This window comes from Vombatus ursinus, unplaced genomic scaffold (genome assembly GCF_900497805.2).
Source record: "Vombatus ursinus unplaced genomic scaffold, bare-nosed wombat genome assembly UNPS02014798.1, whole genome shotgun sequence".
Taxonomy (NCBI): Eukaryota; Metazoa; Chordata; class Mammalia; order Diprotodontia; family Vombatidae; genus Vombatus; species Vombatus ursinus.
Window position 1 is genome coordinate 51,116,952 of NW_020954576.1, and position 27,428 is coordinate 51,144,379.

General features: G+C 42.3%; 1 protein-coding gene across 1 annotated transcript in view; it reads left to right on the forward strand.

The window, feature by feature from the left end:
* The window catches only part of CHIT1 (chitinase 1), a 21,399-nt gene extending 631 nt beyond the window's left edge, over window positions 1–20,768 (forward strand). The window contains exons 2-11 of the mRNA XM_027871891.1: window positions 219–248; window positions 3,514–3,715; window positions 7,260–7,316; window positions 8,749–8,914; window positions 10,119–10,243; window positions 10,480–10,603; window positions 11,203–11,388; window positions 11,886–11,999; window positions 14,876–15,002; window positions 20,302–20,768. Coding sequence (XP_027727692.1) covers window positions 219–248; window positions 3,514–3,715; window positions 7,260–7,316; window positions 8,749–8,914; window positions 10,119–10,243; window positions 10,480–10,603; window positions 11,203–11,388; window positions 11,886–11,999; window positions 14,876–15,002; window positions 20,302–20,510 — 1,340 coding nt within the window. The 3' untranslated portion in view covers window positions 20,511–20,768. The remainder of the gene's footprint in view (window positions 1–218; window positions 249–3,513; window positions 3,716–7,259; window positions 7,317–8,748; window positions 8,915–10,118; window positions 10,244–10,479; window positions 10,604–11,202; window positions 11,389–11,885; window positions 12,000–14,875; window positions 15,003–20,301) is intronic.
* Window positions 20,769–27,428: the final 6,660 nt, after the last annotated feature.

Sequence of the window (27,428 nt, forward strand, 5' to 3'; positions counted from 1 at the left end):
CTCTCTCTCTCTCTCTCTCTCTCTCTCTCTCTCTCTCTCTCTCTCTGTGTCTGTCTGTCTGTCTCCGTCTCTATCTCCCTGCCTGTCTCTGTATTTCTCTGTCTCTCTCTCTCTCTGTCTCTGTCTCACTCTCTCTGTTTCTCTCTCTGTCTCTAGCTCACTCTCTCTCGCCCCTCCCCTTCTCTTACTCATTTTCTCTCTCTCTTATATTGTTTTAGGTTTGATTCTTCTGCTGTTTCTTCAATGCAGTAAGTAGACAATTTTGCTAGACCAAACACTTGATTTCTGTCACCCCTTTCCCTGAGATCTCTAAGCACCACATCAACAATACAAACGAAAGATCAAAGACAATTCTTTAAATGGATTTCTACAGAGACTTCTCTCCAAAGAGCTCGGTCCCCTTTGTTTGCCTTTGTGATCTTATTCAATTTCCCAACTGCCCTGGGAGAGAAATAAAGGATGATCCCGTATTATGCAGGGGAGGACAGAGGCAAAGAGAGGCTGAATAAGTAATCCAAGTTCTGACAGCACATCTGTTCCAGATGACACTGTTTATTCACCCAGAAGAGGGAAGGAAATGGACTTAGTAGTCAGCTCAGAGGCAGAGTTAGAAGGCGACACGAGTGTCTCACTGAGCCCTGAGTTCCAGTTAAGGCTCGTTTTACAATTCCTGCTGATGGCTTTGACATTTCATTTCTCCTGCTCCAATTCCCTCTCTCCCTACTCTTATCGTTGTTAAGTCATTTTTCAATGAACTCATTTGGGGTTTTCTTGACAAAGATACTGGAGCAGTCTGTTGTTTCCTTTTCCAGCTCATTTTCCAGATAAGGCAACTGAGGCAAACAGGGTTAAGTGACTTGCCCAGAGTCACACAGCTAGTAAGTGTCTGAGGCCAGATTTGAATTGAGAAAAACTGATTCCAAACCCAGTGCTCTATGCACCATGGTGCCACCTAGCAGCCCTGTCCCTAGTCTTAGAGAACTGCAAATTCTCCACCTTGGCTAAAAGATTGTCACCTCTTGGGGCAAGGCCAGGAGGACAGATGAGCCTCTAATAAGTAATGGAGGGATGAGATGGCTCCATCATAGTCAGAGATATTTCAATTCTACCCAATTCATTTAAACAAGAATCTGTTCATATGTGTCAAGCATGTTGCTAGGCAAAGATACAAAGACAAAAAGAGAAATAGTTCCTGTCCTTCAGGAGCTTACATACTAGCTTTCTGCATTGACTTCACTTGACTCTCCTCCCTGTACTATATGTACAGTTTGCTTTCCAACCAAACTGGCCCGATAGCTATTTCCTGAACTAGATAACTTGACCAATAGCATTGGCCTATGGGAACACTGGAACTGGGACCCAGGTCTCCCATCTAGTCCAGTTATCTTTCTGCTTTTGTCACAAAACCTATGTCTTAGAGTAGGAGCTCCTTAGACAGGGGCTGTTTCTGTCTATCTTGGTATCATCTCCAGTGTTCAGCACATGATACCCGGTACTTATTAAGCACCTAACAAACGCTTTGGGATTGATGCATTGATCAGCACCATTAGATAGCACGTGAGTGAAGGATTTGTAGTCAATTTGGATTCAAGTGCTACCCTTGTCATAGGGCAAGTGGAGATGCAGTGGATGGAGCACCAGACCTGGAGTCAGGAGGACATGAGGTCAAATCTGACCTCAGACACTTACTAGCTGTGTGACCCTGGGCAAGTCATTTAACCTTGTGTGTCTCAGTTTCCTCACTTGTAAAATGAGTTGGGAAAGGAAATGCAAACCACTCCAGTATCTTTGCCAAGAAAACCCCAAATGGGGTCACCAAGAGTTGGACATAATGAACTGCTGAATAACAATAAGCCACCCCTGTCACTGGTAGACATTGTGACCTGGGTCAAGTCACTTAACTTATCTGAAATTGTTTCTTCATCTGTAAAATGGGAATACTAAACCTACACCACAAGGTTATTGTGAAGAAACAACTTTGTAAAATGTAAACCCATATAGAAATGTGAACTGTAGTCTTTTCTGATGATGGATTCCAAGAATAATCCTTCTAAATGAGACAGCTAGTGGTACAGTGGATAGAGTTCTGAGTCATCCATCAGGAAGACCTGACTCAAATTTGACCACAGACTCTTACTGTGTGACCCTGGACAAGTTATTTAATCCCTGTCTGCTTTAGTTTCCTCAACTGTAAAATGAGGTTCATAACAGCACCTGCTTCACAAGGTTGTGTGAGGATCAAATGAGATAATATTTGTAAATCACTTATCACAATGCCTGCACGTAGTAGGTGCTTAATAAATGCGTGTTTCCTTCATTCCAAATAAAGAAATAAATTCTTTTATTAAACATCTGTATAAGCATTCCTAAACTGGTCCTCTGTAAAATACTAATTTGAAAAAAAAAAGAAGCAAAAATCTAAATCCTGGCGCGTCCTCCTTCAAATTCTCATTTCCTTTTTTGACTCTCCCTTGGGTGGTGTGTAGCAGTAACAGCAGATGATATTTTTGTGTTACTTTGTAGTTTGCAAAGCACTTTCTTTACAATAACCCCATAAGGTGGTAACCCCATTTTATGAGGGAAACTGAACCCCGGAGAGATTGAAGTGACTTGTCCAGGGTCACACAGCTAGTAAGTGTCGGGGTTAGGGTTTGCGCCCACATTCCCTGATTCCACGTGCAGTGCTCTTTGCCCCCTGCACCCAGCTGGGTACTCAGCCTTATTCCAATATTAACTGCCTTCAGAGTCAGGAGTCCCCTGTATGTGCTTCCTCTGGGGTTCCAGGAGCCCAACAGTCCTGTGGGTCAGTAGCAGCTTTGTAGGTAAATGCCCTCAAGTTGTCTTGGCTCTTAAGAGTCCAGTTCCCTGTTCTTTTTTTGAAAGTCCTTTCTTCCTCTTGTCTGTACTGGGTCACTCTAGACTTCTAGTACTTAACCGAATATTTACTCAAACACTGTGGCTAAGGTTCTTGACTGGGACTGTATTCTGTTTGTCTCCTTATCCTTACCCCCTCAGTATTTCTGTCTTCTGTTCCAGTCAGAAAAGAAAGGATGGAGAAAAGAGCCAATTTTTCACTAGCCATCTTGGCAATGTTTCTGACCCCAACATCACTCAAAGGTCAGAGGACCATAGATTTCGAGCTAGAAGGAATCTTAGAGATCATCTAGACTGATCCTCTTGTTTTACACAAGAAGAAATTGAGGGCCAGAAGATTTACCTGGCTTGCCCTAGGTCACTTATGTAGTAAATGACGGAAACAATATTTGAGCCCAGGTCTTCCAGCTACGTACTCATCCAGCCCTCTTTCCATTGGACCACATGAATACTGTGTCTTAAAGAGGCAAAGATACTCATCCCATCCCCCAATCTAGTTTTGGGATCCAACGACCAAGACCACAATCCATCCCTTCTCCCCCACCCCTCCCTCTTTCCACCCTCGTCCAGGAGAGGGGTTTCCAGGTAGGCTTTCCCTCCCTCTCACTTCTATCGGGTTTCTGTCTATTCCCATCCCAGGCTCTGCTGATAAGCTGGTCTGCTACTTCACCAACTGGTCCCAATATAGGTCTGGCCAGGCAGCCTTCCTCCCCAAGGATGTGGACCCCTTCCTTTGCACTCACCTCATCTATGCCTTTGCTGACATGAAGGATCACCATCTCACCACATTTGACCCAAATGATGTGCAGTTTTACAAGGATTTGAACAGTCTGAAAAGCAGGTGAGCCACAGATGGCAAAGGGAAGGTGGGGGGAGAGAGCCAGTGTCTCAAAGAGCAAGGAAACCGAGACAGATATCCTTTGATGTGCTCCCCCAAGAAAAATGCATGCTCACTTCTATCTACCTTAGTATTTCAATACTTCATGCATTAGCTAATCTTCCTTGGGGTTGAGGTCTGAATTCTTATTTCATGACTCTCTACCTCCAGGAAGCCTTCTTAGACTAGTTCTCCAGGGCCTCTCCTTCATTCCGTGTCCCTCTGCTCTCATTACAGAGTTCCTGAAAAAAATCCAATTTCAGGCCTTAGGCCTTGCAGATCACATCAACCACCTGAACATTTTAATTTAGAACTAGGCCAGGAATCCTTAATAATGACAATAATGATAAATACAATATAATATAATGAAACATTATATTATAATATACAGTATAATAAAAATAGAATAGAATAATAATTACTGAAAATATAATGCTAGAAAGTTTGTAAAGTTATATGTACATGTTCTTTATATACATATTTGTATATAAATGCACACACATGCACACATAGGGAAACACACACATATGTGTGAAATCTCATTGATCCTTACAATAATCATATGAAGTAGGTAATGTGAAGCATAACTGTGATTGTCCCCATTTCACTGATGTGGAAACTGAGGCTCAGAAGAGCTAAATGACTTATCCATACACATACATCTAGTGAGGATAAGAGGGGGTGTCTCTTCCTCACTTAAAAAAAATCCAAAACATTTTATTGATATCTTTTTGTCTTTACATCAAGATCATTTCAACAGCCTCCCTACCCCTGCCTTGCTTTATGACAAAGAAAAGCAATTAACAACAAAATCCAATTTAGAGTCAGTGAGCACATAACAGTGGATGTCATCGTCTTTCCTACCAGTCCTCTACTGTTCAGTATGAGAGCACAGATTCATTTCATTATCTGTTCTTCAGAATTTCCCCTGGTTTTTCAATTACTCAGAGTTCAGTTTCCTTCTAGTGATTATTTAATTACATTGTTGTCATTGTGAATATTGTTTTCTTAATTCTACTAATTTTGCTCAGCATCAGCTCATACAAGTCACTTAATTACCTTCCCATTTGTGACACACAGTCCAGCCCACTGTGTGTTTTTCTAGGATTTACTATGAGTGAAAGAAAAAAACACATGATCCAAAAATATCAAGAGTAAGATGGTAGATATGTAATCAAATTCTATCTACTCTAGGCTGTAGTCCCTAAGCCTAGATTCTCCCTAGGTCTTGGAACTATCTTTGTGCTATTTGGTTTCTCCGCAGTCCCAAAACAAGAATGCCATTCCTAAGGATTTTTTAAAAAAATAATTGTGGGAGGAGCAGATGGTGGCGCAGTGGATAGAGCACCAGCCCTGGAGGACCAGGAGGACTTGAGTTCAAATCCGGCCTCAGACACTTGACACTTACTAGTCGTGTGACCCTGGGCAAGTCACTTAACCTCATTGCCTGGCCAAAAAAACAAACAAAAAATAATTTTGGGGTGTGCACTCACAAGATTTAGAGCTAGAAGAGATCATTCAGTCTAAGGGTCTCATTTTATAGATGAGTAAACTCTGAAGGGAGGAAGTGATTCAAGATCACATAGCTAATAAGTAGCATAGATGGAATTTGAACTCAGATCTTCTGGCCCAGTGGATACAGCGCTGGACCTGGAGTCAGGAAAACTCATCTTCCCTAGTTCAAATCCAGCCTCAGACATTTACTAGCTATGTGATCCTGGGCAAGTCACTTCACCCTGTTTGCCTCAGTTTCCTCATCTGCAAAATGAGCCAGAGAAGGAAATGGCAGACCACTCCAGTATCTTTGCCAAGAAAACCCCAAATGGGGTCATGAAGAGTCAGACACAACTGAACAACAATGAACTTCTGACACCATGCTACACCATGTGACCTTTAAATAAAAATGCCCCATCTGAGGCTTGGACTTAGGACTTCAAGTGATAACACCGACCCATGGCCAAGTGCACCAAGAAAGCACGGTCTCCAAGAGTACTCTGATAATGAATTGGAATCTCCCTACATACACACACACACACACACACACACACACACACACACACACATACACACACTCACACACACACACAAAATCCCATTTCATTCAATTCAATAAACATTTATTAGGTGCCTACTATCTGCTGGGCACTGTGCTAAAGATACAAAAAGAAGCAAAAGACATCCTCTGCCCTCAGGAAGCTTACAATCTTATGGGGAAGACAACATACAAACAAGTATATACAAAGTAAGCTATATACAGGACAAACAGGACATAATTAAAAGAGGAAGGGCCCTGGAATTAAGAGGGGTTCGGGAAGGCATATACCAATTACATCCTCCCTGAGTCACCTTTTCTCTAGAATAAGGGTGACCCATTTGGACAATGGATGTTTGCGTAATATGGTTTGAATTTTCCTTAAGGCCCTGGTTGTCCTCATCCATACAGGCTCTAGTGTATCAGTGTCCTGATGTGTTGACCATAAGTAGACAGAATATTCCAGATGTGACCTTAGTAGGAATCATCTCGTCCCTTCTTCTGGATCCCTGGATATGTCGTTCTGAAGTATTACAAAGCACTTTCCTCACAACAACCTCCATGATGTAGGTTATGCGCAGATATAGATGGAAGTCCCTTTTTGGATTGCTAGGTCAAACTGTTGACCCATAAGGTCTATAGTCATATAATATAGTCATAACGATAGTCATATAATCTACAGTCAGGTTTTTTTTCATATGAATGCCTGATAAGTTAGGTGTTCCCCATTGCATTTATGCAATCCTGTTTTTGAACCCAAGAGGTTCATCTTTATTTTTAATTGTTTTTTTTAATTTAACATTCATATTTTGTGAGTTCCAAGTTCTCTCTCCCTCATACCCCTTCCCCATCCATTGACAAGATAGGCAATATAATATTCATTATATGTGTGAAGTCATATTAACTACATTGCAAAAAAAGAGAAAAGCAAGAAAAATAAAGAAAGTGAAAAAAATTATACTTCAATCTGCCCTCAGAGTTCATCAGTTCTCTCTCTGGAGGTGGATAGCATTTTTATCATGAGTCCTTTAGAATTGTCACAGATCATTGTATTTATCAGAATGGCTTAGTCTTTTACAGTTGATCATCCTTACAATATTATTGTTACTATGTACAATGTTTTCCTGGTTCTACCCACGTCACTTTGCAGCAGTTCATTTAAGTCTTCCTAGTTTTTTATTAAGCCATCCCTCTCATTATTTCTTATAGTACAATAGTATTCCATCACAATCACATACCACAACTTGTTCAGCCAGTCTCCAATTAGTGGGCATCCCTTCAACGTCCAATTCTTTGCCACCACAAAAGAGCTGCTATAAATATTTTATACATATGAGTCTTTTTCATTTTTATTTGATCTCTGGCTCTCTGGGATCCTCAATAATTTTTAAGAATATAAGGGGGGGGGTCTTTAGACCAATAAGTTTGAGAAATGCTACCCTAATCCCTCCTAATGCCTCTCTTGTCTTTTCCCAGGAATCCCAACCTGAAACTCCTGCTGGCCCTTGGAGGCTGGAATTTTGGCACTAAGAAGTGAGTCAGGGGTCTGTGGGATCCACTGATGGGATGAGTTGGGTGGAGGAACTTGATCTAGGGGTTCAGGCAGACAGGAAAAGCCCTATTGAGCTGTGGTAGAAGGTAGGCTGAAGGCAAAGCATTCTTTTAAACTCTTAGATGCTCCACTTAGCACTGATGGGAGGTTAAGAAAAGGGTAAGGCACTGTGGATAGTATAGAAGGTATAGGGAAAGGGATAGAGATAATATTTATCAAATTTCAAGGAAGCAGAGAATCTAGTCCTATCATGGCTTAAGAAGATTTAAGTGTAGCACCAGGATGAGGGGAAGTTCTGTTCTCACCATGGGCTTCAGCAGAATGGGCACAGGGCAAGAATACTGCTTCCTAATCTCTTTAGAAAGTGCTTTCACTTTTGTTATTTCATTTAATCCTAATAGCAGCCCCATGAGCCAGGCAGGACCACTAGTATTATAATTTCTCAGATAAGGAAACTGAGGCTCACCAAGGTAAAATGGCTTGCCTAGGGCCATATAGATAGATCATAAATGATACCACCACGTTCAAAATGAAGAAGGGGTCTTCTGACTCCAAATGCAGCATCCTGTATTGAGTTTCACCCCCATTATAGACCATGGGGCTGAATTAATTTCAAAGTAATTCCAGGAGCCCAAAGAGAGAAAAAAATTCAGGGATTGCAGTAATTCTAGAAATGTTTCAGGGAAGTAAAACACAGTATATGTCTGAGCTGTTCAGGTCCTTACCTTACCCTTCTGTTCTGGAGTCTGGGGACCTCAGTGACCCCTGTTTCCAGGCTTAAGTCTGTAGTCCAATGACCTCTGTTCATCCTAGACCTTGAATTCCTTTCCTTTTGAAATTCTCTATGCCAGGAGGTGTCAGTTAGCTGCCTCTGAGCAAAGGACGACTATTCTGAGCTGGCTGAATAATGGCCAAGATTGGCGGATTCTAAGGGGATATTGAGAAGATAGGACTTTGGGCACTAGGGGTGCTGGGGTGTGGGAGAGAGGGAGAAAGCGTCTGGCAACTTCTGCCTCTCTCTCTTGAGGGGGTCCCAGTCAAGGAGAGGGTGGGTCTGTTTCTATAGGGCCCTGCCCTGAAATTTGAGTGGTCCTTCCCCCTGGCTCCAGGAGGAAGAATGATTGAGATCCAAGCTCTGTCATTCATTGCCTGTCTGACCCTGGGCAAATCCAGCCCCATCTTCTCCCCCAGCCTCAGTGGGACTAGGTGATCTTTAAAATCCTATAACCCTAGCATAAGACTGTAGATATAAGGCAGGAAGAGTGCCCAGAGGCCATCTACTCCATCTACCTCATTTTACAGAGGAAGAAACTGAGGCCTGGGGAGATGAAGTGACTTGCCTAGGGTCACCCAGTTAGTAGTGATGCAGAGCATCCACACCCATTCACTTGCCCTCTCTGGGGTTCCTCACAGGTTCACAGACATGGTGGCCGGGCCTGAAACCCGCCAGATTTTTATCCAGTCAGCCATCAGCTTCCTGCGTCAACACAATTTTGACGGCTTTGACCTTGACTGGGAGTACCCAGGCAGCCGGGATAGTCCTGCTGTAGACAAGGAGCGATTCACAGCTCTGGTAAAGGTAGGGTGGTGTGGGGGTGAGAGAAAAGAGCAGAATGGCAAGGGTCACCTGACCTTCCAGCTCCTGGGGAGAGATGGGAAGGAGGCGGTGCTGTTTGGTACGGGTGCCATGAAGTACCCCCAAAGGGATCAGAGACCGGTGCAGTGCCAGTGGCTTCATCAAGTGCTAGATCCAGGCTCCAGGCTCTAAGCTGCCCTTCAGGTCAGAATTTTACCATGTTTCCCATTTAGAGGTCATCTCCTACTTTCAGATACTTGACTGCCAAAAAGGAAAGTGGGGGATGTAGTGAATAGAAAGCCAAGAGGCTCTGGGTTCAAGTTCTACTTTTGACACGTACTAGCTACATGACTCTGCTAAGTCAGTCAGGTAATTAGTCAATAACATATTTATTAAGCACCTATTATATGCCTAGTACTGGGCGAAGTTCTGGGGATATAAAGAAAAGTAAAAGGCAGAAACGGGTGAGAAAATGGGCAAATACTACATATAAACAAGTTACATCCAGGACAAATTGGAAAAACTCTACAGAAGCAAGATGCTAGAATTAAGGGGGATTGGGAGAAGCTTCTTATAAAAGGTGGGATTTTATCTGGGACTTAAAGGAAGCCAGGGAAGGCAGAAAGTGGAAATGAGGAGGCAGAGCTTTCCAGGAGTGGGGAACAGTGGAAAATCTCAGTCAGAAGATGGAATGTTTTGTTTGTTGAATAGCAAGGGGGTCATATTCACGTTTCTGGATCCCAGACTATGTGGTGGGAGTGGGCAGGATGTGTGTGTGTGTGTGTGTGTGTGTGTGTGTGTGTACAAAAAAGTAAGAAGACTGGAAATGAAGGAAGAGAACAAGTTATACAAGGCTTTGAATGCCAAACAGAACATTTTATATTTGATCTTGGAGGTAACAGGCAGGTTGCTTAATTTCTCAGTGCCAGAGGCAGCCCTGTAAGGCTATAATTTGCATATCTGGTGTTGTTCTGCATTGGTAGAAAGAGGTTTCTTTGAGTGAGTTCCTTGTCCCAATGAAATCACAAGTTCTTGTGGGGGTGGGAATCAGGTATGAATCTCCCCTTTTTGGAGAGAGAAAAATGACTAACAGGTTCACGAATGTGGTGGCCATCCAGACCTTCACTTCCTCCCAGAAGGGAGGGGAGGTGGCCATTATTATGTCAGGGGGATTTTGGTATGATTTGACCCCAAGTTACCTCCCCAGGAACTGCACAACGCCTTCCTCCAGGAAAGTCAGACGTCAGGAAAGAATCGGCTCCTTCTGAGTGCAGCGGTTCCTGCAGGTCGATACCAAGTGGATCGAGGCTACGAGGTCCAGAAAATTTCCCAGTGAGTCTAAGACCCATGGGGTGGAAGGAATCCCTCGCATGTACTCTTTCCTGAGGGAATAGACGCCTAGGAGCAGGACTGTCCCACTCCGGGAGAGGGGAAGGGCAACCATGCTCATCACAGGTCCTCAGAGATGGCAGCCATTCTTGATACTTGTTAGCCTTTGCCTTCTTAGTTGTCTTTGAGTCCTGGAGAGACTTCACCCTTTCACTTCCCTCCTTCCATGACACCTGCAGGTCTCTAGATTTCATCAACCTCATGACGTATGACTTTCACGGCACTTGGGAAAGAACCACCGGTCACAACAGCCCCTTATACAGGAGGCAGGCTGAGAGAGGAGGAGCAACTGAAGCTAATATTGTAAGTGACTGGAGGGTGTTTGATGACCTGAGGAAGGGGATATCTTTTCTAGGGGCAAGAGGATGGACAAAATGACCTTTAGGGTTCACAAAAGCTGATGAGCATGGTTGCCCTTCCCCTCTCCCGGCAGTAAATAGGCAGTAAATAATAGAATGGTCATCATAGTTTGAGGACCAGAAGGGACTTTAGAAGTCAGAATTCAACCCCCTCATTTGACAGAAGAGAAATCTTAGGGAATTAAATGACCCATACAGGGTCATGCCGTTAGTAAGTGTATGAGGTGGAATTTGAACCCAGGTTTTCCTGGTGTGAAGGTTACCATTCTACCTACTATACCACCATGCCCCCAAGGATTCAAAATCTTTCCCCAGACTCCCATATCCAGAATTCTTTTCACTACACCAAGTTGGAGACTAAAAAAGAGCTCAAACAGATTAAGGCATTTAAAAGAGGCTGGGATGGGGCACTGGTAAAGGGACTTCAAAGCACCATCTAAAGTATTGCCTCATCAGCCTCGCGGGAGTCCAACAAAACTTGGTTTGGGGGAATCCTTATTTCTTCTCTTCCCATGTTCTAACTCTAATTATTCTGCCTCCTAGGATTTTGCTGTGAACTATTGGCTGGAGGAGGGGGCCCCATCAAACAAACTGCTCTTGGGCATGCCCACCTATGGAAGGAGTTTTACCCTTTCTTCCCCTTCAGACACAAAGATAGGGGCCCCAGCTTCTGGGGCTGGGACTCCTGGTCCCTTCACAAAAGAGGGAGGCCTATTGGCTTTCTATGAGGTAGGATAACCAGCTCTCCAACATTGGGAGGTAGGGTTGGGGTTGAGAGTCAATACAAATGGGAATGGGGTCTTGAGATATGGAAATTCCTTTTCACCCCCAGACCCTGTATGAGGATGCTGTCATCTTGAACACTAGGCAAATGGTGCCCATTCTTGTCTTTATACCATGTTGCTTCATTCTGAGGTTCAAGTCTGCTCCCATTTGAAACCAGAAATGGTTTTTGTTCCACTCAGGATTCTGGAACCTTTATTGTCCCAATTCCATTCCATTTAGAAACGTCCTATGCTACTTAAGAACTCTCCTAGACTCTTCAGGATGATCCAAACTGGGAGCTTCCCATTTTAGACACTCTACCACCACTAAAATCTGGAATTAGTTTGACATAGAGTGAGGGTGAAGGGAGAAGGGGATGAGGCAAAGAATCCTAACCCCACCACCACCACCATTCTCCATGCCTACCTACCCCCATCCATGCTTGTCACCTGTTCCTCCAGGTGTGTACCTTGAAGGATACTGCTTTCCATATGATAAGAGAGCAAAAGGTGCCTTATGCTGTCCTTGGCAACCAGTGGGTGGGCTTTGATGATGTGGAGAGCTTCAGAACCAAGGTGAGTATCCTATAGGATCTTATACATTTATAAATATCAATCATCAAATGACTTGTGAATATTAATGATATACCACTAATAATAACTGTTTGCTTATTCTTATATTTACTGGGTTGGGTTTTTTGTTTTTTTTGTTTTTGGCTAGGCAATGGGGTTAAGTGACTTGCCCCGGGGCACACAGCTAATAAGTGACAAGTGTCTGAGGGCAGATTTGAACTCAGGTCTCCTGACACCAAAGCCAGAGCTCTAGCCACTGCACCACCTAGCTGCCCCCATATTTACTGGTTTGAAAAAACCTATAATTCTACAAATCTTTAAACCAAGAATCTCAGTGCTTTCCAAATAATATACATTGCAAAACCAGAATAGTTATGATTTACAAACTTTCTCTTTCTCAAATTGGATTTTCTGAAGGAAGCAGATGCTGAGAGCTGGGGTTCAGTAAAGGGTTTTAAAGTTTCTACATTTATCCTTTGGGACAACCATCAACCCTTGTTAGCTAGTATTGTCCCACAATAATACCTATACAAAGGGGGTCCCCTATAAAATATATTTGTATCAGTAATGAGGGGAAAGTGTTATAGTTTCCTCTTCTACAAAATAAGTGGGTTGGAATAAATCTATGGTGGGTGAAAGATAAAATGACAGAGAAAAACAAAGGTTCCATCTTCTGAGCACCTCCATTTATTAAGCAATACATGCCAATTCCTCAAAAAACCAGAACCAGACATCCTCAGCTAAGGTCTGGACCCTGAATACTGGAAAAGGCAGACTTTTATATATTCAAAACAATTAATCAAATGAGGTCAATTAACTAAAAGGAAACAATAGAACGTTAGGTAATCTGATTTCTAATTGAAGGGAAGATTAGGGACTTTCCAAGTTGGGAGGGGGAGAATGAATAGATAAAATTTCCTAAATTCAGAAAAAGAAGTGTTCCACTCCTTCCAAGTATCTGTAAACAGTCAAATGGAAATAATAACTGATTGATCAGTATGGGCCAGTTTTCAGAGAAGACATTTGAATTGCTTGAGATATATAATTGTGAGAAAACTCCTTGCATCAATGTTTGGATCTGACTGGATTTCTGGTCAGCATAACCAAGGTCCTTAGTTAAAAGTCTCTAAGCAGCAAGGAAAGGTAGTCCAATTTCCCATCCATGCAGGGCTGGGTTCAAACAATGCAATAAGGTTTTCTCTCAGTTCCCACAATTGAATTTTCTCACAGGACAGCATTTTAACTAGACTCATGATTGAATAAAAAGTGAACTGAGCTAGCTCCAGAATTGAGTCACAAGATGTAGTTAATGTGGTTCACTCAAATCCCACAATTAACCACTTGCTATCCTAACCCTCTCAATTTCCTCATATCTATTAGAGGCACCTTTGTCTTGGGTTTGAAGGGCTAATTTTAGAGGCTAGAGAGGTCATTGATCCCCAGCATTTATCAGCAAATGCTCTCTAAATGGATGATTATGTGGTAGCCATTACCTCCAAACAATTAAAAAGCGAAAGCATAGCCCAATGAATAACTTACATATTTAAGTGAAATTTATTAAAGGCTCTAACAGAGGTGGCTTTGGTTCCAAGATAACAGTAGAGGGTAGGAATGTGACTGTTTCCAGTGTTAATCCTGGGTATAGAGGAGGAATCTTCCTATATTATCAGCTCCCCCATTTATGGAGGGCAGGCTGCTGTAAATCTTCTTTCAGCTTGGTGATTTGGCAGCTTATCGGTAAATGTTCTATTTTGAACTACTCCCAACACCCATGGTTTGGGGAGTGCCAAATGTTTAAGGTAAAGGCAGCTGAGCTCATGAATAGTCTTTCTGAATTCCGGATTGGTCATCCTGAAAACTCTTCCTAGGCACACAGTCAACATCCTCAGTAGCCTTAGACACAAGCAGTTTTTATCTGTATGGGAGGTTTGTGCTGGACAGTTTTTCCCAATTATCCAAAGATAACCGAAGGAGTTGAGTGGGAGGAAGTGGGGCTGAGCCTGCATAGTAAGGCTTTTCACAAAAGTTAGGAAAACGGGAAAAGTGGTTCTGGATTCTTGAAAGAAAACTATTAACTCAACGCAATACATTACACATAATCCACGGTTTCTTCTACTTAGGAAGGGAATTTCCCCAAGTGGAGGTTTCACTGGCAGTTTTAGAATATCATAAATAAATAAGTGGATCCAAGCTGCCATAGGACTTCTTCCATCCCTTAGACTTACTTCCACAACAAAAAATTAGTAATCAAATTGGGAGGTGTGCTGTAACGGTCACACAAAGCACTGGTCAAGAATAGCTATAAATACACTTCTAGCCTAACATTCTATGAATTTATGAGCCTATAGAATGACCAGGGCCTGGTAGAGGTTATCAACTTGAGCTCTACAGGGTTATTAAATAATATCACAGAATCTAGGAATGTCAGAGTTGGAAGAAATCTCAGAGATCATCTAGTTCTTAACCAGAGGTCCATGAATTTGTTTTATCAAATATTTTGATAACTGAATTTCAAAATAATTTCCTTTGTAGTCCTATGTATTTGATTTTGCATTCTAAGAAGGGTTCCGTAGGATTCACCAGACTACCAAAGATCTCTGTAACACCCCAAAACTTTAGAATTCTTTGTCTAATCCAATCCTCTCATTTTAGAAGTGAAAAAACTGAAGCGATGAGAAGTGAAGTTTATCAGACCACACAGTTAATAAATGTAACTTTTCTAACAAGCTGGCTAGCCCTGGAAGAAAGGCTGCTTTCCAGATGGTGAAACTATGGCTTTAAAAGATTCCTTCCACCTAGGCCTTTCAGCTTGTCATCCCCTGGCCCAAGGGGCCTTTGACACACCTGCCCATAATCTTTCCCTCTCTTTCCCACACTAGGTGGCATATCTGAAGCAGAAAGGACTAGGTGGCGCCATGGTCTGGGCCATAGACATGGATGACTTCAAGGGCACCTTCTGCAACAAGGGCCCGTACCCACTCATCCAGACGTTAAAGAAGGAGTTGGGTGAGTAAAGGCCTCCCCTGAACCCCAGGCTCCTCTATTGCTTTGGAGAACTGCCTTTGTCTTAAGACTGATTCTCTAAACCTCGTCTACTCCAACAAACCCTGATTGAGAAACTTGTTGACATTCACTTCTATAAAAGCTCCACTTGCTTTCTCTCCTCTCTGCCTTCTTTGCATCAGTGATGATGGTCCCATTTCATCTTATTTTATCTTTCATGGGAACCTGTGCAATGTGGTGGTTTCATCTCAGGAGGTCTTGGAAACTGAGCTCCAAGGCAGCTGATGGCACAGTGGATAGAGCACTGCACCTGGAATCAGGAAGACTTGAGTTCAAATCTAGCCTCAGATACTTCCTAGCTGTGTGACCCATGGCAAGTCACTTAACCTCAGTGTCCTCAACTGTAAAATGGGGCTAATAACAGTACTTACCTTGCAGGGTTGTTATGAGGATCAATTGAGATAATATTTGCAAAGTTCCTGGCACAGAGCAGGTACTATATAAAGGTTTATTCTCTTCCCCTAAAGCCTCAATTGTGTTATAAAATATTAAGATTTAATATTGTAACAGTGTCTTTGGTCTGGTGTTCTTAATCTTTCTTGACTCCCTAGGATCAGATACCAGTCATTCGGTCAACAAGCATTTATTTCAACTTTTCAACAGCTGTCCAATACACCCTCTCTCTTCTGGCACTGCGATCCTTCTAGTTCAGGCCCTCATCACCTCACACCTGGATAGTTGCAATAGCCAGCTGGTGATCTGCCCACCTTGAGTTTCTTTCTAGTCCAATCCATTTCCAATCCTATGCTCCATTCAGCCACCAAAGTGATTTTCACACACACACACACACACACACACACACACACACACACTCCTATGTAGTCAAATCCAGTGGCAACCTATTACCTCCAAGATCAGATACAACCTCCTCTGTTTGGCATTCAAAGCCCTGCCTAACCTAGCCTCCTCCTACCTTTCCAGTCCTCTCACACCTTTCTCCCTACCACACATTCTCTAATCCAGTGACACTGGCCTCCTGGCCATTCCAAGACACTCCATCTCTTGGCTTTGGACGTTTTCTCGGCCGTTCCACAGACCTGCAGTGTTCTCCTTCCTCATCTTGGCCTCCTGGCTACTCTGGCTTCTTTCAAGTCTCAACTAAATCTTATCTTGTACAGAAAACCTTTCCTAAGCCCTCTTAATTCTAGTGCCTTTCTCCTCTTAATTCCTTCCCGCTTGTCTTGTATGTAGCTTGTTGGTACAGATTTGTTTACTTGAGACTATCTTTTGCCTCTTTTTGTGTCCCCAGTGCTTAGCACACTGCAAGGCACATTGTGGTGGTGGTTCAGCTGTTTCAGTCATGTCTGACTCTTCATGACCCCATTTGGAGTTTTCTTGGTGAAGATACTGGAATGGTTTGCCATTTCCTCCTCCAGCTCATTTTACAGATGAGGAAACCGAAGCAAACACGGGTGCTTAATAAATGCTTATTGACTGATTTAGTGCCTACTATACACCAGGCACTGTGCCAAGTGCTGGGGATACAAAGACAGACAAAAACAGAACTACAAACCACAGTTCTTGATCTCTAGGAGCTCACAGTCTACATCAAGATTTGATGTTATTGTTGTTCAGAAGTTTTAGTCGTTTCTGACTCTTTGTGACCCCATTTGGGGTTTTCTTGGCAAAAGTGATGGAGTGGTTCTCCATTTCTTTCTCCAACTCATTTGACAGATGAGGAAACTGAGGCAAACTAGATTGGGAAGATGAGTCTTCCTGACTCCAGGTTCAATGCTCTGCACCACTTAGTTGCTCCTATATCAAAATAGGATGTCTTTGTATAGTTCTTTTTAGAGATCCAAATCATTCATTAGATTGAAGGGATGTCCTTTGTTGACCAAAGTGGCTTTCCTTTACTTTTATGACTACCTCTAGGACTAAGATTATTTTATTTACTTTGACTAAAAGAAGGACAGGAAGGTAGAGGATAGAGTGCTGGTGCGGAGTCAGGAAGACTCATCTTCCATAGTTCAAATGTGGCCTCAGACACATATTAGCTGTGTGACTGTGGGCAAGTCACTTAATCCTATTTGCCTCAGTTTCCTCATCTGTAAAATGAGCTGGAGAAGGAAATGGCAAACCATTCCAGTATCTTTGCCAAGAAAACCCCGAATGACAAATAGTTGGGCATGACTAATTGGCTAAACAACAGCAATATGTAGTGGGTCATTTTTTTATTGTGAACATGTAGTTTGATTCTATTCAAATGATTAAATTTGAATAAATTTATTAATTTAGTATATATTTGAATAAAATTATGCCTACAGTATATATTGTTATAGTAGCATATCTATTACCTATAGTAGTACATGTGTGTGTGTGTGTGTGTGTGTCTGTGTGTGTGCGTGTGTGTGTATCTTGTTTTAGTATATGTGTTTAGGTTAGCGCTTATGCTTACTCTATTGCTAAAATAGACTTTGAAGCGGTCACAAATTACTGTAATCAGATACTGTTGATCACTAAAACTATTGCTGAAAGCCAAGGCCTCTAATCCTGAGTTAGTGTATACCACTGTAAAAGAATTTTCGCTACAATGGGTTTTAAAGCAGGAGATGACGCTGATAGTTCTAGTAACATTTCCCCTGCCCAAAGAGGAGGCTTTACTGCTCTAACACAAACAGGCCATAGTAGGTGGTAGCGTCTACCACCTCCAGGACAGAAAGACTATACGTTAATCCCAAATAGCTGGTCCTGATGAGTACCTTTCTCAAGGGAATAGGGAAAGATATGGCTGGAAATGGGAGATCTATTGTCCTATAGATTTTGGAGCAGCTAGCATCCCTTGCTATTTTGAAGACCTTTTCCTGTTACTACAATCTGCCTCATTGGTCGTGAATGTGTTCTTTAAGAAGGGATTTGATAGATATGCATTCTAGTATACAAAACTATAATAACTGTTGTACAAATGGTTGTCATTGATGACCATGCTTTTGTTTATAATGATATCATAGCATTTTATAAAGGAATATAGATATAACAGTGGTTCCTGGTGCTGACATTGTCATCTTATGACAGAATCTAAAGTTGAGGAAGATGATAGATGATTGAAAATTATATACTTGGGATTACTTTTTAAATGGCCTTTCTTTAACTACCTGTCACTTCCCAGTACTCATGCTCCAAGGGAAGAACTATTGGATTGTTATAACTTAGGGCCCTGATTAGTAGTGGTGTCCTTACACCCTAGGAGAGGCAAAAAAGATGTCATTGCTTTGTCTGGGATCAGGCCAATGCTGCATTCTCAATGTGAGATATACATCAAGACCTAGAAAGAGACCACTTGAGACAAAATACACCACTGTTCTTATGAAAAGAACCCAGTCAAATCAGCTTCACGTGGGTTTGGTAGAATACTGTAACATTTCTATGGCAAGCAAGTACATGAGAATTCTTTTTTCTTTATTATTAAATGAGATTGCCCAGCAGCCTGAGAGACTCCAATGGAGCAGATCATGTTCTGAGCTCCAGGATTTGTTGAATGACCAACTGTGGGCCATACAGGGGTCTTGCTCATCTATATAGACTTGACAGTCTAACTGATAAATCAAGAGTCCATTCTGATTCATGACTGTGCAGTGTACCTGAAGGTTCTCAGCTTAATAGAATGCCATTCATAGTGCCTATTCCATGCCTATGTCTGAGAGTATGAGCCCTGATTTACAGGGCTTAACCAGGACCCTCAGGAAGATGTATGTGTGATTAAATAGTCCTCCATAATGTGTAGGAAATCAATCCCCTGAGAGAGTCTGGTCAGATCATAAGTGCTCTTGAAATAATGCCACACATTTGGTAAGGAATTAGAAATTGTTGAACTTGCTGGCCTTTCCAATCATTTGCAGTCTGCACAAAAATTAGAGATGAGGATGGAGTTGTAATATATGATACTTATTTATTGAGTTGAACAAAGAACAGGAAAAACCCTCTTCAGATGAGTTATCGCTGTTTTGGAATAATCAGTATATAGATTCAGGACATTCATCCATTTTTTAAGTAGGTATGACCAAAGGGATCAGACTACCTACAGGTCGGTTTATTTAAGTTCCAGTTGTCCTTAAATTGGATCACTTTTGCTCACATACAACTACCCAGATCTTGATAGCTTTCTGGCCATTCTTTAGGATATTGAGTGACTTTAGGATATTGAGTCACTAAATCAGTGACTCATTTTACAGATGAGGAAACTGAGGCAGACAGGGTTAAGTGACTTGCTCAGGGTCACACAGCTAGTGTCGGCTGCCAGATTTGAGCTCAGGAACTTGAGTCCTCCTGACTCCGGGCCTGCTGCTTTATCCGCTATGGCGACACCTAACTGCCCCTAAAGAGGGCGGATGCAGAGTGAGATCTTGGAATTAATGAGTGTGGCTTAAGTTTATTTTGTGCTCCATACAAAATGGTGGAATTCAGAAGCACATCCTCCAAGGTCTCAATTGCATTATAAAATAGTAAGAATTAATATTATGACAATGCCTTTAGTCTAGCTTTAACTTCCCGTCCCTTTGTAGAATCAGGGACAATCTCAAAACAGGTGGGGTTATTTGCATTTCACATCAAAATGGGCTATATTTCTTTTAGAGAATAAACCAGTGATTTGATAGAGAAAATGCCCCTTTGTTAGCCAGTAGAAGTGTCCCTTACTTTATCATGGACTAAGTCAAGGAAGGTAACCCTTTTATTCCCACCTTGGAACTAACCCACAGAAGGACCCTCTAGCTTTTCAGGAAGACAGATTGTTTCCAAGGGTGTGGCTCTAACATTAACATTACTATTTTTCTTTTTTAGTAGATCAAAAACCCCAAACCTAAGCATGCTTTGTTTTATCTGGCTGTGGAATTTTGTCTTTTGTTTCATGATTGTTTTGTAAAATGTAAGTAGACATTGTTTATGTTAAAGAGAATTCCAATTACTTTACTGCACGTCTCTCTAAGCAAAAATTCCAGCATATTAATAAAAAGTCTTTGACAGGCTGGGTGCCCTAAATTAAAAGCACATGGTGCCCAGTTTTTCTTCCACAAGGTGGAGATAGAGAAACCAGCTATAGTAAAACAATTCAACGACCACAAATCCAGTGCAGGCCCTTCCTGTTCTGCTTGGCTGTTTGTTCTAAGTGACCGGGGCACCTCACCTTTCTCTGGCTATACAGTACGGCTGTTCTTATCTCTAGCATGTGGTAGTTCTCTGTGGGTTATATCCACACCCAGGATTTGAAGACATTGAGGATGATTGAGTTCTGCTGTCCCCACAGGCATCACATCGCCAAGCGAGAGCCCCGCTCCAGGAGGAAACACCTTCTGCCAGGACAAAGAAAATGGCCTCTACGCCAACTCTCAAGACCGCAACACTTTCTACAACTGTGTGGAGACACGGACGTTCCGACTGTCCTGCCCTGTGGGCCTGGTGTATGACGACTCCTGCAAGTGCTGTGACTGTTCATCGCTCCAGGACCAGAGCTGACTCCTCCGGTTCCCCTGCCAACCTTGGAGCTCGTTCCAACTGACCACCCTGCCCTGCTCCTAAAACTCCGCTCTGTCTCAACTCAGAGCCCTATCATGAGGAGGGATTCAGGCGTTTGTGGCTGTATTTTATACTCTCCATTTTGTTTTTTCCTTATTAACCCCAGATTTGTGCTTTGGTTTCTAAGCCTTCTTTCTCTCTAGTTACAATAAATTGTAACCCCTTCTCTCATAGGAGAAATATAAAGCTGAAACTGTCTCTATGTGTTTCTTTAATCTCTCACTGAAGATCTCAATTTAACATTAGCCTTAACTTCAATTTAATCTTAATCGTAACTAATTGTCAGTAGAGACTACAGCTGTAACCTCAGTAGAGTGAATGGGACTTTCCCCCAGGTGCCACCAAATTGGTGCCACAGGCACAGGAAACAAGGCTACAAAGCCACACACAGATGAGTGATGGTCCATGTGTGGGGGGAGCAGTCGGGACTGACAAGCTGCCTGTGGCACGTCTTCCACTGAGTCTGTCCTATGCCTCGTCACCATTTCCCCACCACCCACCAGATCCTGGGAAAGTTAGAGCCAGGCATCTTCTTTACTTGCAGGCGTGCTAAGGTTCTTATACTCTCGATGCCTTGTAGCCAAGCTGAGGCCAGGAGGAAGGGGAAAAGGACAGAACTCACTTTTTAAACCTCTCCATAGACTATGTGAGGGTCCAGTCCTTACGGAGCAGCGATTTCCCAGGAGTTGTCATGGGTCAGGGCAGGAGGGAGGAACCAGATGATTTTGGGAGACTGCTGCCATAAATTCCCATTCTCTTGGGTTCCATAGGTCCCAGAACTTTTCCTCAGAAGGGTAATAGAGGAGTAGGACAACAGAAGCTAGAACTGCACATGGCTCACCAACAGTGTGCTCCCTTTTGCCACCCCTTTCACACATGCTTGGCTCCCTCCTCCCCTAAGATATCTTGATAGGCTCCGGAGGAGAAAGTGAGGCTGGTGACATTGCATAGCCCTCCCTCACTTAAATCCAATTCACTTGCAAGTCAGGGTCCTCTTGGAGAATGAAGAACCAGCAATAACAATAACAATAACAATAACAACAACACAGAGCGGGAGTAAGACCCCTGGGACATACAGGCACCAGCTTGGCCAAGACTTGGTCAGTGGATGAACTGATATTCGCCAAAGCCTTCACATCACAGTGCAGGAATCTGGTTCTTTGCCACCTCTTGCCCGCAACCTCCCCCACCATCAGCACATACTTAGAGCCGTTTCTTAGTATGGAGTGGGAGAGTTGAGATGGAGGGTGGGAAAGGGAGCCAGGACTTCCCCAATTCCACCACGTCATATAGGCCCTCCAGACTACTCTAGCTTCTCTTCTCCTTTCTCTCCTCCCACTCATTTCTCAACCCCTTGTAACTTGACTTCTAGCTTCATGATTTAACTGAAATTGTGCTCTCCAAAGTTACCAATGATCTAGCTGCCAAATGCAAATGGCTTTTCTCAGTCCTCATCCTTCTTGATCTCTCTGCAGCTTTTGACACTGTCTACCACCTTCTCCTCCTGGCCGTCTAGTGGCCAGTGGAGAGAGCACTGGACCTGGAGTCAGGAAGACCTCAGTTTAAATCTGGTCTTGGTACTTGCTAGCTGGGCAAGTCACTTAAACTCTGGCTATCTCAGTTTCCTCATCTGTAAAATAGGAATAAGAATAGCACCTACCTCATAGGTTGTTATAAGAACCAAATGGCCTAAACAGCCTCCTGCATGCCAGGCCCAATTACCAACTGCCTGTTGGATATTAATGCACTTATTTATTTGACGAACATTTATTAAATGTCTACTACAAGCAGGGCACTATGCTCTGTGCCAGAGATACAAAATGAGCCAGTCCCTGACCTTGAGACTCCGTCTGTGAGCATCTCAAATTTAGCGTGTCCAAAAGAGAACTCCTCCTCTTCCCAAATCCACCTTTCTTCCAAATTTCCCTACTTCTGTTGAGAGCACCACCATTCTTCTAGTCACAACCACACTAAAATCCTTGATTCTTCTGTTTTCCTCACTTGCTATAGCAACACCCCCATATCCTCCTTTGCTTGCTCATCACCCAAATCAGGCCCCTTTACTGTGGGTCTTCCCCAACATTCTGCCCTAGGCCTTCTCTTCTCCCTTTACTCTCTCTCTCTCCCCAATTCTTCCCACTTGTTCCCCACCCCCATTGGAATGTCATGGGGCCGGGAGGGCTCGTTCAACCTTTGTACTTGTCGCAGTGCCAAGCACACAGTAAGCACTTAATAAATACTTGTTGATTGATGGCTGATCTAATCAGTTGCTAAGTCTTGTCTATACTTTCACAACATATCTTCATGTCTTCATCACTTCTTGCCTTTTACCATAACCTCCCATGGTCTCCCTGCTTCAAGTCTCTCCCCTCTCTAATTCATTCTTCACATAGAAGCCAAAGTGATTCTCCTAAAGTATTTGCCTGACCAGATTAAGCCCCTTTTCAATAAACTCCAGTGGAACCATATTATCTTTTGGGCCAAATGTAAACTCCTCTCTCTGTTTGGCATTTAAAGCTCTTCCCCTTAAAGCCCCTTCTTATTTTTCAGTCTTGAGTGTTACTTCCCTCCACAAACTTGATCACCCAGCCCTGCTGACCTACCTGCCAGTGACTGTAACTCCCGTCTCTGTTTTAGCAATGCCTGTCCCCATGCCTGGAATCTGCTCCTTCCTCACCTCCCCAATTGATTTCTTTAAGACGCAGTAAAGATCCACCTCCTACATGAAGTCTTCCCTGATTCCTTCCCCTGCCCATCTCCCAGTGCTCTCCTTCCCAAAACTACCTTCTATTCATATATAGATATAGATATATATGAATATATACACACAAATACATGTATATGTATATATACACACATATATACGTATATATGTTGTATACACATATATGTACATGCTGTTTCCTTGGTTAACATAATAAAAATACTGTGTGACCCCGGGCAAGTCACTTAACCCCATTGCCTAAACAAAACAAACAAACAAACAAAAACCAGCTAACATTTATATATAGCGCTTTATCTCAGTTGATTCTCATAGCAACTCTGGGATACAGATATTATTATTATCCTCATTTTACAGATAAGAAAGCTGAAACAGAAAAATGTTAAATGACTTGCCCAGGGTCACAAATATAAACAGCTAGTAAGTGTCTGTAGCGGGATTTGAATTCAGGTCTTCCTGACACTACCTGTGCTCTATCAAATGTATCATTTAACTTCTTGAGGACAGGGTCTACTTTCACTTTTGTCTTTGTATCTTCAGCAATTAGCAAGGTACCTGGCACAGTAGGCATGTAAGAAATAAACACTTGCTATTTTTTTTTTTTGGTGTTGATCTATTGTCTTCTCTCCACTCATAAGTCCACCGTGATGGTTCAGGCCTTCATCATCTTAGAGGCAGTCATGTGGCACAGTGGATAGAGTACTGGACCTACAGCCTGGAAGATCTAAGTTCAAATCCAGCCTCAGATACTTCTTAGCTGTGTGACTCTGGACAAGTCACTTAACCTATGTTCACTTCAGTTTCCTCATCTGTAAAATGGGGATGATAAGAGCCCTTACTTCCCAGGATTGTTGGAAGGATTGAATGAGATAATATTCATAAAATACCTGGTACATAATAGGCATTTTCTAAATCCTTCCTTCCTAAGTTCCTTCCTCCCTTCCTCCCTCCCTTCCTTCCTTCCTTCCTTCCTTCCTTCCTTCCTTCCTTCCTTCCTCCCTTCCTTCCTTCCTTCCTTCCTTGCTTCTTGCCTGGAATTGCAGCAGCCTCCTGTATGGACTCTTGGTTCCCAGTCTATTCCCTTCTGGACCATCCTCCACAATCTGCAAAGTAACCTTCTGAAAACACAAATCTGACCATGACCTTCCTGCTCAAACATCTTCAGTGGATTCTCATGGCCTCTAGAATAAAATACAAACTCTTCAACCTTACATTTCAAGCCCTACACAATCTGGTGGTGACCTACCTTTCCAGGCTTAGATCAAGATACTCCTCTTTGCACATTCTACATTCCAGGCAAACTGCCCTGCTTTACGTTCCCTGAACTTAGGCCTTCCATTCTCCTAGTTCTATGCCCTTTTATGCATTGATCCTCACCTCTTAAAATCCCTATCATCTATCAGCACTTAGCTCACACGCCTTCCTAGGGGAAGACTTTTCCAGTCACCCTAGTCCAGGGGTTCTGAACATTTTTGTGTATGTCATGGACCCCTTTGGCGCTGGTGAAGCCTAGTGAGCCTTTCTCAGAATAATGTTGCTAAATGCATAAAGTACATACATGGCATCACAGAGGAAAGCAATGATATTGAAATACAGTTATCAAAATACATATATTTTAAAAAATAAGTTCAGATTAAGAATGCCTCACCTACAGGGTCTGTTCCTCCCCAATTTACCTTCTGTTATACTTATCTCTTTGCGTGTTGCATTCCCTTGCTAACAGCGGTTCTGAGGTCCATATACTTTTATAAAACTGTTTTGATAACTGTACTTCAATATGATTGGTTTCTTCTGCAATCCTATACATTTTATTTTATGCATTTAGTAACATTATTCTGAGAAGAGATCCATAGGATTCACCACACTGCCCAAGGAGTCTATGGCACAAAGAAAGTTAAGAGCCCTTAAACCAGTAGAATAAAAGCTCTTTGAAGGCAGGAACTATTTTTCATTTTGCTTATGAATCTCCAACACCCACCACAGAGCCTTGCTCATAGTAAGAACTTTAATAAATTACTGTTGGATTGGAGGCTACTGAATGATCTGCAAAGGCCAGCTCCTCCTTGAGAGTGCCAGGGTCACTGTCTCACTTCCCTCCCCTGCATTGATCATTGCCTTTCTTGTCTCTTGCCTCTGGTACAAAAATTCTTCTTGTGGCTCTGACAGAACCTCTCTGTAGCCCCTTTCACAGGCAGAACAGAGGTGGGGTGCAACCAGTACAAAGTCACACAGCCAATCAGAGGCTCAATATCTTACAGACACCCAGAATATTAGAGCTGTAATGGAGCTTAATGAGGGTCCAACCCTCCTAATTTATAGATGTAGAAACTGATGTCTAGACAGTTGAAGTGACTTGTCCAAAAAATTGGTCTCAGGGTTTCATGACTTTCAGGTTAGAGCTTTTTCCATGCCACCATGAAAAATCAGGAGATGTTTAGCCCAAAGACACGAGACGTTGACTTAAGACCGTTTGAATCTAGTCTTATTCTCATCTCAGTGCTGAGCCTATCTGGGAAATAGGCCCCTGGGCTTCCACTCTGGTGCTTGCCAGCCTCCTGGCCTCTGCTCTGCCAGGGTGTGCTTCCTCAAATGACCAGTAGGTGGCAACAATGACTAACTTTAAAGGCTCAAGCTGCCAGGCTAAAGTATTGAGAATGTATTATCAATCAACAGACATTTATTATTACTACATTTTTTTTCTTTTTTCTTTTTGGTGAGGCAGTTGGAGTTAAGTGACTTTCCCAGGGTCACACAGCTAGTAAGTGTCAAGTGTCTGAGGCTGGATTGAATATTACTACTGCATTTATTACCTACTATGTGCCAGGTGGAGATACAAAGCCAAATATAAAACTTCTCACGCCCTCAAGAATATATGTATATATATATGTATATGTGTGTGTATGTATATACACAATATATATTTACACATGTGTTTACATGTGTGCATACTATATATACATATGTGTATAGATAATATACGTGTGCATATACAAAGATAAAGTCTCTGCATAGAAAACCCCAAATAATGAAAAAATCCCAAATCATTTTTCTTCAGTTTAAATTTTTTTAACTTTTTTTTTTGGTATTTAAAGCCATTCCCAATCTGGCTCCAGCTTATCTTTCTAGAGTTATTACAATTATTCCCCTTCAGATAACCTTTCAAGCTCAACCAAACCCGCCATCTGGCTGCCCCTCCCAAATCACAGTCTACCTCCCAAGTCTCTGCCTGCTCATCTTGGCTTTCTGGAATCCCTAGGGTCCTTCAAAGCTTTGCTCAAGTCTTAGCTCCTACAGAAGGTGTTTTCTGAGTGATTCCTCTGATGATCAGTGTCTCTCTCTTTCCATTCACATAGATTACGTTGTATCTATTTTGTGTAATTTTACATTTATTCATATGAGTATTTGTTATTTCCCCTCAAAAGATTGTAAGCTCTTTGAGATCAAAGAATGTTTAATTTTTTCCCTTTGTGTCCCCTGAGACTTGAACATAGTAGATGCTTAATAAAAATAATTACTATGTAGGTATTATTGATGTATTATAATTTTATCATATTATAATGATTATATTACAAATATTATTAAAATACAAATTATTATTATTTTTTTCATTTGCTTGATTGAAGGAATTGCATTTGCAGTACACATAGCAACAAATTCACTAGATTAGAGGCTAAGAGACCCAGGTTCTGGTCCCAAATTGGCCCCCAATTAACTGTGAACTCTAGGAAGTCTTCATCTCTGCATCTTAGCTTCCTCCTAAGCAAAATGCTCAGCTCTTGAGTTCAAAGATTGTCTCACTTTTGTATTTGTATCCTCAGTGCCTGGAACACAGTAGGTGTTTAATAAATGCTTTTTGATTGATCTAAGTTTTAGGCATTATGATGTGATGTAGAGAATGCCATCTCTGGAGATATGGTTCTTAGCTTTGATATTTACCAGTTGCATGCCCTTGGCCAAGTCCCTCATCGTCTTGCATCCTCACTTTCCTCAACTGTAAAATGAGTAGGTTGGACCATGTGGTCTCTTAGGTCCCTTCGAACTAGCCATCTCTGATTCCTCCCAGTTCTAGGAATTCCTTTTTCTGGTTCTGTTTGAAGTGAGAAGATACAAAGCCATCTCCAGGTAAATCATGGTGA